The following is a 15,402-nucleotide window of genomic DNA, read 5'->3' on the forward strand; positions in this document are numbered from 1 at the left end:
TGTGTAAATTTTGTATTATGTTTTGAAGAACTTTTTTCAACAAAGTTATATGATACTAGTAAATCTTAAGGTGATGTTTGATTTGCAAGATTATATATCATGACTAAATATAAATTATAATATGTTTAATTCATGAAATTGAATCTAACAATTTAATCTCAAGTGAATAATTATGTGATAATTAGTAATAGAGGATTGCTCTGCTGAGCGACTCAAAATGAGCGCCAGCGCCTCTTCCTCATCAATTTTTTTCTTTCTATTATTAAGTTTTACTGTATGAATATAGAGTATTTTTTAATTCCTTTTACATTATAAAATTATATCCTATATCTTGCCCAGATATTGCGAACAATATTGAGTTAAAAATCCATCTGCAATTCTGATTTGTGCACAGTTTTTTAACTCAAAAAATACCATCTGCTCAATTCACTCTCCAGTCTCCATCGTTTTTTTTCTTCTCCAAATTGAGATTCCACGACATTTTTCTCCCAACTCAAATTCCACAACACATCTGAATTTGTAATTTCAAAATCTCAAATTTGCAAAGCAATGAAAAACCAACACATAATGCAATCAGAAGACAACAGAGGGGTGAAAAGGACCACATATTTCTTTTTTTTCACTCGCCATATTGACATTGCTTCAATTCATCAACACCAAACATTCGCCGGAAACCTTGATGCGAGTTTAACAAAAAATTAATCAGGCATAGCATGAAATATGAGAAATTACAGACTATAAAATCTGAGAAATTACCGATATTGAAATCGGAGAAATTTTTATGAAAAAATCCTATTGTAATATCGAATTCAGATTTGGGGCGATGGTTTTCAAAATTTGGAGAGTCGAAAAATAATCTGACAGTAAGGATAAGAATCCTTGTAATGGGTGAATGGTAATTGAAAGAAGCTTCATTCAGGAAAAATTAGAATTGAGGATGAAAAGTAGGTGAATGATTGTAAGAGATAACTTTGAACGAAAATAGAGAAAAGAAGAAGAAAGAGAATTGAGTCATGACGATATTATGTGGAAACAAACATAAAAAAAAAAAAAAAAAATGATGAGGAAGAGGCGCTTAGCCAGCGCTCATTTTGAGTCGCTCAGCAGAACAATCCTCATTAGTAATAATAGTCATTTTCTTCGACTAAAATAATCTCACGGCCTAATCATAAATAGATTATCAATCCATGTTTACACAGCTTCAATATATAGCCTATTGTAGTTCATAAGATTATCTTGTCCCCACACAACACTTCCGTCAACACAAAATCTCCATTCACTATATCAAGAATAATGTATAAGATTAAATAAAAAATAAAATAAAAGTATGAACTTTCTAAAGAGGGGGCATCCCCCTACTACATTTGTACATGAAATTCTTATGATCAGTTTATGCGCAAAATCTGTGTCCATCAAAATAATTTCCTTTCGAAGAATCCTAAACCAAGAATCAAGATAAGCTAAGCTTAGCTAATGATGTCTCATGTTTGAGCTCCGAAGGGTGAGCCCATGCAAAAACTTAGTATATCCCACCAAACTCAGTCTGCCGTCACTCCTCAACCAATCTCTCAGCATCGAATACGCGCTAGCCCCAACGTTCAGCTCCTGCATCCACCCGAGTTCCATTAGCTACGATGGAACAGGGATCACCAAAGGCGACACAGACAACATTTAAGTTAGTTGATGACAAGATACGTACCCGGGCTAACTCCTCTACTGATATAGCGCGGTTACCCTCCTCTTCAAAATGCTCGAAAGCCGTGGAAGCAATTTGCTCCCATCTCTCTAGGGCCTCCAGTTGGTAAGTGCTGATTGCAGCTGCACAGAACTCTTCAAACTCCATCTTTCTATAAGATAATGGAGCCATCTGAATTAACAGAAGATAATTAGCTTATTTAGTGTCATAAAGTTAAGTACTTGTGATGTGTTAAATATGTATCTAGGACTCGGCTAGCTAACCGCGTGGAGGATATCCGGGACCCTAGATGCCTTCATGGCATCAGTAGCATTACGTGCAAGAGCCTGCAAAACGATTACCATGTTAATATGGGCACGCATGATTCAGAAATTCAGGGACAGGAGGTTAAGCTCGATGACCTTTTTGAAGTTATCGAGAGAGACTCTTCCATCCTCACTAGGCTCTAAAAGCAAGAACTGTGCTCTGAGGTAGACCAACTCCTCCTCACTCAATGCCTTTGAGAGAGCCTATATATATAAGATTAATTAATACTATATCACGACAATCTCATCAAACAGGGAAAGATCTACGAAATTTAAAAATAGGAAAAAAAACGCACATATGGTGTGCATTTTTAGAAAATTCGCACAAAAAACTCAAGATAAATCACATGCAAATAGACCTCAAACATGTGTAGTAACTTAGAATTAAACGACAAAAACTGTAATAAATTAAACAAACTTCTAAAATAACATTTCGCGAAATAGCTCACAAACCTTAAGTGCTGCACGTTTAAAAGGTGTAGCGTGCAGATACGACTTCACTAGCTTAAAGACCAATATGTCTAACGGAATTGGATGGCTCTCACTTCGCAACCAAGGATGAGCTGCATATGCAAGGATATATATGTAAGTTCATAAACTTTGAAAAGTAAAGTTAGCAGCATTGTTTAGCAATATATTGGCGATTTCAAATTGGACTTTATGAGAAACTCATGGAGTAATACTAACTTAAAGCTTGAGCGGCAGTCATTCTTTTCCGGTAATCCTTGTTCAAAAGTCGCTTTACGAAGTCCTTGGCATGTGAAGAAACAGATGGCCAAGGCAGGTCCTCAAAGTTTGGCTCAGCTCTCAAAACAGAACGGAATATTCCAGACTCCGTTCTTGCCCAAAATGGTCTACTTCCACAAAGCAAAATATAGGTGATGACACCAATACTCCATATATCAGCCTCCACACTGTAGGATCTATGAAGAACCTCAGGTGCTACGTAATAAGCACTTCCGACAATGTCATTTAGTCTTTCATCTGCCAAGTCAAATGTGCAGCAAATATTAGAAAACTAAGATATCTACTTAATTAATGCAATGAATGCTTGGATTTCAGCATTACGTTGGTAACTTTTTGGTCCACTGAGACAGTATACACAAAAAAATAAAAATCATTTCTAATTTTCTAGTGATATAGATAACGTGCATTAGGGAAAGTTCACATATTCAACTCCAAAAGTCGAAATGATATGGAAGAAAACAGGAACTAGTCATAGACTTAACTGACAAAATTCAGAAAGCCAGGCGAATGAAGAACTGATAAACAAAAAATATATCCAAATACACAAAAGAACAACCACATATAATAATTGCACATGGCATGCACAGAAAGTGAGAAGCTTCAGAAAAACACTTAATCCGCAGAGCCAGACGACTAAAATGGGAGGCACAATCGGAACAGAGAACTCAAGCAAGTCAAGAAAATAACTTCAAATTCAGCAACTAAGTACAAATAAATAGGCAGGGTGATGCAACTGACCTAGAAGAATCTAATCTACATTTCCTCAGCATTTAATAATAACCTTATTGGGCAATAGCTGATCTCATAAATAGGAAGAAAATCTAGGTTTTACAGCAAGGCGGAAGATAGCAGTTTTCAGAAAATGGGGTGATAAAATGGATTATTACCTGTTCTGATGAAGTCAGAAAGACCAAAGTCAATAAGCTTCATATCAGCATCTTCACTTGTGGAGGTAAATAGAAAATTCTGTGGATTGGGATTAGCATCAATGTCATGGGTGGAAAGTTAAAGTCTTCTATCGCTATAGCAAACAGATAGAAAAAATAAAATTCTTTTTACCTCGGGTTTCAAGTCACGGTGTACGACACCCTGAATATGACAAAATGCAACAACACTAAGAACTTGAACAATAATTAGTTTTGCTTCGTCTTCAGTATATCTACCACCTCTGTAATGAATAAACTATTGTGAGAGTTTTGCTGCACACAGTGTAAGGATGACTAGAAATTAGAACATAAACAAACATCGATTTTTCTCAGCCTCCCCTCCCTAATAGATTGCGGGAGGACTATGAAAGGAAAACTTCTATCACTTACTTTGACAATATTCTGTCAAGCAATTCTCCACCTTCACACAACCTGCAAGAAATGAGAGAGAGGGAGAGAGAGAGAGAGAGCCAATATCAGAATTACATACTTTATTGGATCACAGACTCATGATACAAACTTTCAAATCACCTGCCCAGTTCAAATTGTATTACTTTTTTATATAAGAGCCCATTAATTTAAAAGAGATCATTCATACCGAAAGACAGTTATATATAACCAATTACGGGGTGTTATAGTAAAAAAATTTAGTTCAAGAGCTAAACGAAACCATCACATAGGCCAAAGTAACAATTTTAGTTCAAGAGCTATCACTTTGATAACCATAATTCTCATTTTGAGAAAGTAAGACTATAAGAAGCAACATATCAGTTGTATTGAAGTTGAGCATCTGTATGACAGACAAAACTCAATGAGATGGTTCAGTAAAAGATTGTTAAAAGTTTTTGTGTCAAATAAATTAAATTACTTAACTAAATCTGCATCCTAGAGGAGGGAATGGATATAGGCTCTGCCATAAGGTCAACGACGATATAAAATAATTTTTGTAAAAGAACCTTACATTAAATTTTAGCATGTCTTAGCAAGCATCAACTATAATTCCTAGATTAAGAAACTATTAAAAAATTGCCTGACCTAGGAAAAGTGTAGCAAAATATTTTTCCTGCTAAGAAACTACATCATTTTTTAGCAGATATCAAGGGCATAAAGTATCTAAAGAAAGGGTCAATCAGGAAAAATTGCAAGTTTCACTAGACAAAGATTCAGTTATGCACACAAACAGCACCAGGGAAGAGAGAGGAAGTTTCACTAGACAAAGATTCAGTTATGCACAAAAGAGCACCGGGGTTAGACAAAGATTCAGTTATGCACAAAAACAGCACCGGGGAAGAGAGAGGGTACGTACTCCATTATTATGTATACATTATTGGCATCCTCACAAGCATCATAAAATCTGACTAGATGTCTATGACCTGAGAGAGCTTTCAAAATTTTCACTTCTCTGCGAACATCTTCAATGGATATTGCAGTCGTCATCTGCGAAAAAGTTTATTGAGATATTAATCAAGTTGCATAACACATAAATTCTAAAATCAGAAAAAAAAATAAAGAAGGAAAGAACCCATCACAAGTATAAAGAAAATTGTGCAGTTAAACCCTAGATCATAGAGATCTGACGAATACGGTTATTTCCGTTTCGTTTCACCCTGCTAAAGTTGGAATGTAATCTTTCCAAGTACCCTTAATGATAAAAGGACATTATGAAAAAATATTATGTTCTAGATTTTTAATAGCTCATTTGCTAATTCGACAATCATTTTAAGGGGAAAACAAAAGACATATCATAATGGGAGCAGTCATATTAAAGCTCATATCAACATAAATACAATTGAAAGGGACCTCGTGATACATATAATAATAATAATGCTGTGAAAAAAATGAATTCTCGAACCAAAAGCTATTGTCCTTAACCAATATGACAACTCAATCATTTCTTTATCTGAAACCACAGCCTCCCTCACCTCAACGGTTACCCCATTCCGTTAGATCGTTAACTTCCTAAAATGTCAGAAAAATGGATTCTCGAACCAAATGCAATCGTCCATAACCAATATGACAACTCAATCATTTCCTTATCTGAAACCACATACCTCCATTCACCCCAACGGTCACCCCGTTCCAGTTTTAAAGGCGTTTAACTTCCTAACGTCGTCAAAAAAATGAATTTTCGAACCAAATGCTATTCTGTCCATAACCAATATGACAATTCAATCATTTCTTTATCTGAAACCACAACCTCCCTTCACCTCACGGTTACCCCATTCCATTTTCAAGTTCGTTAACTTCCTAACGCCGTCAGAAGAACGAATTTTCGAATTAAATGCTATTTAGTCCATAACCAATATGACAACTCGATCATTTCCTTATCTGAAACCACAACCTCCCTTAACCTAGTTTTAAGGTCGTTAACTTCCTATAACCCAATACACAATAAAATATTATTCTAATTAGAGTTGTATCAGTTAAGAATCAAATCCTGCAAGTTAGGTTTCAATGTTGATCCGATTAAAAAACATCTTAAATGCTTTTGTATCAACATTCAACAGCCCTAAACCTGTTCTCCTGATCTGCTAAATATTCACCAACCTATCCAAACCATGAATACATAGTTGATCAGCTAATCGAAGCTAAAAAAGATGCATCTTCATTGTAAAGATAATCAATTGACAATGCAATAAAATGAAGCACATTATAAATGAGAGAGATAAACCTTAGGTTTGGAGATGATTTTAACAGCAAGAGGCAAGTCCTTGAGCTCCCCCTTTCTCCCTTTAGCAAAACAGGTATGGCCAAAATGCCCTCGGCCAACCTCCTTCCCAAGCTCATACTTAGCCCCAAAATTCTTATTATACCCAAAATTCTTATCAAGCGCGTGCTGCTGCTGCTGCTCGAGCTGTGGCGGCGACGGCGGCGGCGCATCCTCCGGAATGGTGCCGTGGCGGGGCGACTTCTTCCTGTGCCCCAGCTTCCTGAGCGAGGCCCTAATGTGCTTGGCCGGGGAGGGCGGAGGAAAGGGCTTTTTGAAGAACCTCATCGGCGTGGACCTCGCCGGAGAGGGAGAGACGGCGGCGGCGCTGGGGTAGGGGCTGTTGGCGGCGGAGGATCTCGCCGGAGTGGCGGTGGGAGGGAGATCGGCGGCGGCGGTGGTGGTGGGGTACCCATCGTCGTTTTCGGCGGGGATCGTCTTACCGTAACACTGCCCCATCAGCAGCGACTGTCAACTCTCTCTCTCTCTCACTAAGCTATAATTGGATACAAAAGTATATACGTTTCTGTCTCTATTTGCAACTCTGATTTCTAACTCTAACTGCATCTGTATTTGTAGTAAATTTCCGAATTTTCAAAGTGGAAAACAAACCAGAACACACACATTTACACACATTCATTTGATTCTTTGGAATCTTATGTACAGTGTTTCTACAAAGAGAGATCTGCGGTGCGGAGAGGAAAAGAATCACAATTGGAGCTTCAAATAATGTTTCTAAATATGCAATTATACTTCATTTATAATTACTGGTCCACCCCCTACCGTATAAAAGGGTGAATAATCGATTTTGTCCTATCGTATTTATTTGAAAATGATCCGGACATAATCGATTTTGTCCCATCGTGTTTATTCGAAATTGATCCGTACATAGCTATTAGAATGTTGGCGCGATAGTCAAAATTACACGCCGATTACCTAAATTTCATATTTATTTTACAAATTTATATGCTGATTACATAATGGACATGCAATTTCGATTGCAACGTAAATATTTTTTTCATTTTTCGCTAATAGAGATATTTCTTTTCGACAAGAAGATCTAAGTGCATATGTTTAATACTCTATGTTAAATGAAGAGAATAAAATACTAACACAAGAGAATAAAATACTAACAATAAAATATAAGGAATAAAATGTGTAGTATATTACTCCTAGGGATGTCGATCGGCCACCCTCCTTAGACTGCGAGTTAATCGAGTTGTGATTTTATGAGGTTATAATTATTTAATCTAAACCCTTTTGTTCGAATTTCGAGCTACCCAGTGAACTAGTCGGTCTACTAACCAATAATATTAACACATGGTTGATCCAATGCATAATGATAAAAAATTAGTCATAATTATAGAATGTAAACATTTAATTATTAAAATTTTTGATATATATATTTAAATTCAAACATAATTAAATATTAATTTAATATTTAAATAAATAAAATATATTTAAATTTTAAAGCATATTTTAAAATAGATAATTTCTTTTATTTTAAGTAAATTTTTTAATTTATTTATCTATTATTATAAAATCGAAGAGTTTTTTTTGGTATAGGTATTTATATTATAAAAATAATTAATAAAATATTAAATTATGTGTCAAAATATGAGGAAATAACATAAAATAAATATTGTGTCAAAATATGAGGAAATAACATAAAATAATTGTACACAAGTCCAATCTGCATCCTTTCAGATTTCGGGTATAGCCCACTTGGGTTGTGGGCTAATCGGATAGTATTTTATCGGGTTGAAAATTTTTAACCCTAAAACCATCTCCAACCATACACCAAAAATGAGTTTTGGATTCCTATCATCATACATAAAACCAAACTCATTTTTGAATTTTTCTATGGAACAATAACAAATGTAGTACTGTTCCAGTTTTTTGTTAAACGTACTAAAAAATAGTGTAAAGTTTGAATTTGATTTAAATTATTGGAGTAAAACTGTACTCTTTAAAGCAATATATACCAAACAATGAGTTTGAGTTTGATATAAATGATTGGAGATGGTCTAACCTTCTAAATATAGCAGGTTATTCGGATCAGCTCACGGGTTGGGGCTGCACTAACACCCTATAAATGACTCTATTAACGCAGAACAAATGGAATAATTATTTAAACAGTGAGATATTTTTGATAAATGCTACAAATGATAGGAATAATATCAATCATTTCATATAAGATTATTACAAGTATTTTTAAATATTTTCAAAATCATATTAAGGGGCTTGCTTATATTTGTGCAGAGACTTTATAAAATTTAGTGGAACGGTGGAAGGGAAACGGCTCATAATATTTGTTCCATTAAATTAATTATAGGAAATTGAATTAAAAAATTTATGGGAAAAGGGGCGACTACTGTGAGTGGTTACAACGTACGGAATCTAACATTTAAATAAAAAAAGAAAAATCATTATCCAAACGGTTAAATGTGCCGGTTTAAATGATTATTTATTAAGGTACGATTAAATTAAATTTTTGTTTTCATTTTTACCATAAAACCTTGACAGTAATAATTGCCCTGCTCAATTATGTACAACATTTATTGACATACACATATTTTTTCAAAGGCAAATTGGAAAAAAAAAATTATATACAAGTTTAGTCAAATTTATTCAGTATTGGAATTTTTGAAAATAGTCAATTATACTCGTATTATAATTTTGACAATATAATATTTATTAATATCTCGTAGCAAAAAATTCCATCATGCTACAGTTATGAAGTTATTAGCGTAACGCATACTTTTGTAAAAATTAAATCCTCTCTCCATCCCAGTTTATATGAAACGTTCGTTTTTTTGCACGAGATTTTATTTAGTCTTATTTTGTTAGTTAATGAAGAGAGAGTAAAATAAGATAGGGAAAAAATAGAAATGATATTGTTTTTATTTTAAGAAACATTTCACTTTTAATAGGATAATACAAAATGAAAACGGTTCATTTTAATGGGATAGATGGAGTATATAATTGATTAAGTGTATTAAATGACGTCGTGTAAATAGTTGAATGTTTGTCTCTTTTTTTCGCATAGTATTTTATGTATATCAAATCATACTTACTTTCCCCAAATTATTGACGGCAGAAGAAATGAAAATAAATAATACTCCCTCCGTCCCCCATTAAGAGTCACACTTTTCCATTTCGGTTCGTCCCCAATTAAGAGTCACACTTCATTTTTACCATAAATGGTAAGTAGGACCTACATTCCACTAACTCACTTCACTCACATTTTTATAAAATCAATATAAAAAGGTGGGTCCCACATTCGACTAACTTTTAACCAACTTTTCTTTACATTTCTTAATACCCGTGTCCGGTCAAACCGTGACTTCTAATCGAGGACGGAGGGAGTAATTAATATAATTGATCATTTTTTTTAAGTGGCAGAATTTACCAGAATTAGACCAAATAACCTTTTTAGGCAATTTGCCTTTTCAAAAGAATTGTTCTCTCCCTATTAAATTACTATGATAATTTGCGCTTTAAATTTTGGTTAGATATTTGCACATTGGTTAAATTTAGACTTTTAAGGTCAATGCGTTTGGCACAGACTATGAATTGTTTTTTTTTTGTTTTTTTCGAATAAAGCAAAGTTGGGACAGGAACCTAATTAAGTGAGCAATTATGTGAAATTACAAGCCACCTACAAATGACCTAGAGCCCAACAAAATTAAACAGACTATATTATCAACTATAAAATCCAAATCTCAATTATGCTAACAATTAAATGCCCTCTCCATTACCCACATTTTGCAGCTGCACTGTATTTCAGAATATCAGTTCTTTTATAATGACACATCCAATCGTCAACACATTTTGTAGTTGCAGATCAAATTTAAAACAAATTCAACCCAACAATAGGGTTAAAAATTTTAGATACAACTTCAAAGCAAGATACAAACATACACGAAAGTAATATGTTAGTGTCGGGTTTTATGGTGTTCGTGTTGGCAATAAATCGTGATGATAATTTCATAGTATATGATTTTATTTTTATTAACATATTATTTCAGTTCTTAGCTTGCTAGTTATTGTTTGTTTAAGTTTACTTTTCAAACTGAAATTTGACTTTTGGTGTCACGTTGAATTTAAATTTTATTCAAATTATATTGTTATCAGGTTTTGCCAATATTAATTAAAACCTGATGTTATCCTGTCCGTGTTTATAGGAGTCATGTCGTATCCGTGTTCCTTACAGTGTCGTGTTCGGATTTAGCTTTATCGTATTATTATAGTGTCAATACTATACTGACCCGAAATGCACGATTTGCGGAGCCCAGCGGACACGTGTTTCTGATTGAAATAAAGGGTCCAAACTTAAATGCTAGTCGTGCATAATAATATTAGGTTAAAGTTAATGAGTATCATGAGCTAACTTATTTCCAACTTGAGTAGCAACTTATTTTATTCAATTCTTATTGGGCTTTTATTTTTGGTGTTTATATTGTGTTGATACAATTTCAAATTAACGAGTTAAAATCCTGCAAGGTTCCTAATATTTATTGAAATACTACTATAAAATATCTGATGGTATTATTTTCACCAATCATATTTGGTGACATTATTTTATCATTTTGTCCAGCTACAAATCAGGCTGACACAGTCGAGTATTTGGACCGAGGCCCATTTCACGTATAACTGTGCAAAGAGTTTAGATTATTAAGTGTTCAGTTTGATGGATAAATTTGATACTAAGACTGAGTAATGATGTTACTCGATTTAGTAGGTGAGGCCACATACTTAAATTTTGGGATAATGCTACATAGTATTGAAGTTTGGTCTTTCCCCTATGAATAAATTAGTCACAAGTTAATAGTTAGTACTATATAATATTTATTCAGTCTCTATCAAAGACTAATTAATTTCGAACAATTGGATTACGAAAAACACTTAGGTGGGAATTTAGTTGGGCTTTTCTCTGACTTATACTTACTGGGCCAGATGTTGATGATTATATTACTATATAATCTATCTATACATATATAAAATGGGAGTTTTGGGGGTATTTATGGAATTGCAAATAGGAGTTTTGAGGGTATTTATAGAATTACAATTTTTGATATTAGAATAAAATTCTCATGTAAATTAATTAGCACCTGCCACATGAAAATGTGCTATAATTTCTTATATTCTTTGATGATCAAATTATATAAAGTAATTCTTCAGTTAACATTATAATCCAATTAGACCTTTCCCCTACGCAATTAATTTGATGTAATAGAGTAAATAGCATAAAATAGAACAGAACACCTTTTATGGTTTCTTATTTTATTTAATTAAAATTATAAAATTAAATTGGGCCCTTCGTCTACACAATTAATTTGGCGTAGTTAATGGCATACGTTAGTGATAGGAAACATTAAGAAGAATTTGTTTATAACAATAGAATAAACGTTAAGAAGAATTTGGTGTAGTTAATGGCATACGTTAGTGATAGCAAACATTAAGAAGAATTTGGTGTAGTTAATGGAATACATTAGAGTAAATAGCGTAAAAAACAATTTGTTTATAACAATAGAATAAACGTTTTTTAGACTCATCATTCTATAATATTCAATACTCCTAATTAACAGAAGAATTTTAAGTGTCAAAAAAATTTAGACAGGAACAAGAGGAGACTCATAAGCTTATAAAACAAGTACAAGCGAATCTCTATAAATACCAACAAAATCAATGCATATTTTACACTCTTTGAACTCTCATCTCTTTGTGAAGGCTGCAAGTTTAGACTCGGCTAAAGAGTGTAATGAGTGTGCAACTCTAAAAAAGGCACAATCCATCGTCGGTCACGAGTGCGAAGCAAGTGAGGATCGCCATCAACACTCATTTTTATGTTGAAAATAGTTCAAGTGGTGTTGCAAAACGCATCCCATATCGTCCCTTTAAGGTGGTTGAACTTTAGCAAACGCAAAATATTCTCATATTATGAAAATTGCGTTTTCATTTTATTAGTGTATTTTGTGATAGAGAAAGTGAGCGAAATACATGTTTAATTCTAATTTTATAAAACGTAATATGTTGAGATATTTTTAGTTTTGATCATAATATTTCTTAAATTATTTTTATATTAATTTAATATTGTAATGGTTAATTGGATTTTCTATTTTATAGAAGACGCATGTATCTATGTTATTTAAAAAGAATTTTAATTATATTCGTTTATTCTATAAATGGGGAGTTTTGGAATTTTTTCATAACTATTTTATGAAAAGGAGGTAAACACAATAAAATTTTTTTTTATTAAATTGATTAATTGGTTACAATCATGATCATATATATAATTGGACTGTTATATATGGTGATGGGAATTTATGATGAGAATTTATTCCTATGCAGCCGTCATTAGAAATTTCCTTCGTCTTCCTCAGAATTTTTAAAAGTGTTCGTCGGTTATGGTCAATTAGAATTAATGTAGCAATAATTATGACATGCCCAAATTGCAATATATACGCCAATATTACACAAAAACTTGCGTCATTTATTACACTACATGATTACACGAATACTTTCTTTATATTTTTGCCTATAAATATGTTTTTGCTATTTTCTTATTCACAATTTCATTAGCTTCTATTAAATTATTGGATTTTTCTCCAACAAGAAAAAATATTTTCAATATGGAATTCGCATTCCTTAATGAGCAGCCTAACAATACTGCGTCGGTCATCAAAGTGAGGTGTGTATGTGTTTTTGAGATGAAGGTGAAATGAAACTATCCGTTTTAAATCCTATTTGGAGGATCATTCTTTGTTTGACTGATGTTAGTTTATATTTAAATTTTTTTTAACAAGTCTAGCTTTCAACAAAACACTACTTTGGCTCCAATAAATAATACCATTGGGTGAATAGATGCTTGGATGAATACAAGCAAGATTTTTTTTTTGTTTACCGTTCACATAGCCCTATTGTAAAACACTTTCTTGATATGAGCATATAAACAGATTTATCGGCAAGATTCAGGTAAAAAAACCTTCACTATCAGTAAGGATTATCAAGTAGGCCGACCCAGTGTAAGATATCGAATACAGATTTAAAATCCCCAAAATAGAATAAGTGATCAACAAAGTAAAATTGAACTGGGACAGAGGGAGCATTTTATTGATATTTTTTGCTCATTTGTTGGTCATGATGAGTATATTTTTGAAGTTAAGGTTTAGGATTTAAGTTTCAAGGTTTGGGTTTTTAGTGTATAGGGTCACTATATTTAGGGGTTATCTCATACTCCTTCCGTCCCCAAAAAATATGCACTTTGGGTTCGATACGAGTTTTAATGCAAAATTGGTAAAGTAAGAGAGAGGTAGAGAGAAAAAGTAATTAAACTATTGTTGGAGAGTGAGTCTAACCTCATTAAGAGTGAAAAGAGTTTCTTAAATTGGAAAGTTGGAAAGTGCATATTCTTGTGGGACGAAGGGAGTATCATTTAACAATAAAATATTGTATATATGATTAATTATTTTATAGTACTATATATTATTGACCTATATTTATTACATATGATACATTTTTGTTTACTATTTTCATATAATGATACTCTCTCTAATTTTATTTAATTAATTTATAATCTAAATAAACAATATTTTGAAATTATTTTGATCCGTGCATCGCACGGGGTAATACTAGTCAACTTTGAAATACGAGTGTAGCTTCTATTACTTGAATTGAAAGCATATGTTAAAAGGTTATAAAGACAATGTATGGATATTAGCCTAGTAGGGGAAGTTTGTCACAAATGTACGAGTAAGAATTGGGGTGAATTGTGAGGGGGGGTTGATGCATACCGAAACTTATATTACTAATATAATATTGTTAGAGATAAATTATTTCATTCTACTGCTGTCAAATCCAAGCGGAAAAACTCATATTTAGAGTCCTTTATTGTGGTTCCAGAAATAAAAAAGATTTTTTATTTGTTAATATTAGGTTAGAAATATTTTTTAAAAAGTGCTGTTTGAATAAATATTAAATGTAGTATTATTTACTTTATTTAAATGTAATGAGCATATATTTAATAGTCAGAGATCTTGTTTTAGTAAGAAAGATATTGAGACTCTTAATCAATTAAGGAATGAATATAACGTGAGGATGGAAAGATCATTCCCATGTGCCATCATGTGTGACCATGATATGAATGTTGGTTGCTAATTACCATATCCCTCTCTCTGTATATATGCACAATATTAGATACTACTACTACTATCAAATATTAATATCCACTTATTTATATCGTATAAGTAATATTTTGCTACTTAACAACTACCCTTTGTTAAGAAAATGTCCTTAAAGACATATTATTCCAATCTTAAATTATATAATCTACCATTTACACTAAATTCAAACAAAGTTTTGAATATATGAGTAATTTTACTCTAATCGATTATACCAAATTCAAGTTTTACATCATTTTTAGTATATAGCTCATAAAATTTTTTCCGTAGATCCATATTTGATGTTGTATAATAGAAAGATGCTTAAATAAGTTTGAGTTCGCAATATAATTAGAGATTTTCTACCCAAAAAATGAGTTTTTATGTATGGCCTGGAGATGTCCTTCTATAATCGATTTTTCCAGACCATATCATATACTGCAAATAACATTTACTCCGTAATTTATGTTATAAAGGTCGAAAGGTTTCTGAAAATACGAGTACATAATGTTGAGAATTTTATAATTTAAAATCATGTATATATTGTGTTGGCATGGAAAGCAAATATGATCATAGCAAAAATAAATGCAGAAAAAGGTGATATTAATTCAGACCTTGCAAATTTAAAATATTCGTTAACGACTTCAGCTACTTTCTTCCATTTTTGGTGTATACTCTTTATTGTACAGGTCTTCTTAAAACTACATGGCATGGATTATAATAATAATAATAATAACAATAATAATAATAATAATGATAATAATAATAATAATAATAATAATAATAATAATTTATTACTACTATTGTTATAAGTAATACTTTGGTTTTGGTGCATCTTCTATTAAATATTGGGGCCTCA

At 32.5% G+C, this 15,402-nt stretch overlaps 1 protein-coding gene across 1 annotated transcript; it reads right to left on the minus strand.

Moving 5' to 3' along the window:
* Window positions 1–1,258: 1,258 nt before the first annotated feature.
* Window positions 1,259–7,098, minus strand: LOC125197399 (CDPK-related kinase 3-like). Its single transcript, XM_048096137.1, has 11 exons — window positions 6,346–7,098; window positions 4,981–5,111; window positions 4,065–4,106; window positions 3,808–3,916; window positions 3,636–3,714; window positions 2,689–2,985; window positions 2,455–2,564; window positions 2,098–2,205; window positions 1,960–2,022; window positions 1,700–1,867; window positions 1,259–1,605 (listed from the first exon to the last, which is right to left on the minus strand). Exons 1-11 carry the CDS (start codon window positions 6,838–6,840, stop codon window positions 1,471–1,473), a joined length of 1,737 nt encoding a protein of 578 aa, XP_047952094.1. The 5' UTR covers window positions 6,841–7,098; the 3' UTR covers window positions 1,259–1,470.
* Window positions 7,099–15,402: the final 8,304 nt, after the last annotated feature.

Source organism: Salvia hispanica, chromosome 6 (genome assembly GCF_023119035.1).
Source record: "Salvia hispanica cultivar TCC Black 2014 chromosome 6, UniMelb_Shisp_WGS_1.0, whole genome shotgun sequence".
Taxonomy (NCBI): Eukaryota; Viridiplantae; Streptophyta; class Magnoliopsida; order Lamiales; family Lamiaceae; genus Salvia; species Salvia hispanica.

Coding starts and splice junctions, on each gene's coding strand:
- LOC125197399 (XM_048096137.1), bottom strand. CDS start 6,840: ATGGGGCAGTGTTACGGTAAGACGATCCCCGCCGAAAACGACGATGGG. Junction 2,986..3,635: donor TTCTGACTTCATCAGAACAG/GTAATAATCCAT, acceptor TTGACTTGGCAG/ATGAAAGACTAAATGACATT. Junction 1,606..1,699: donor CAGTAGAGGAGTTAGCCCGG/GTACGTATCTTG, acceptor GGGTGGATGCAG/GAGCTGAACGTTGGGGCTAG.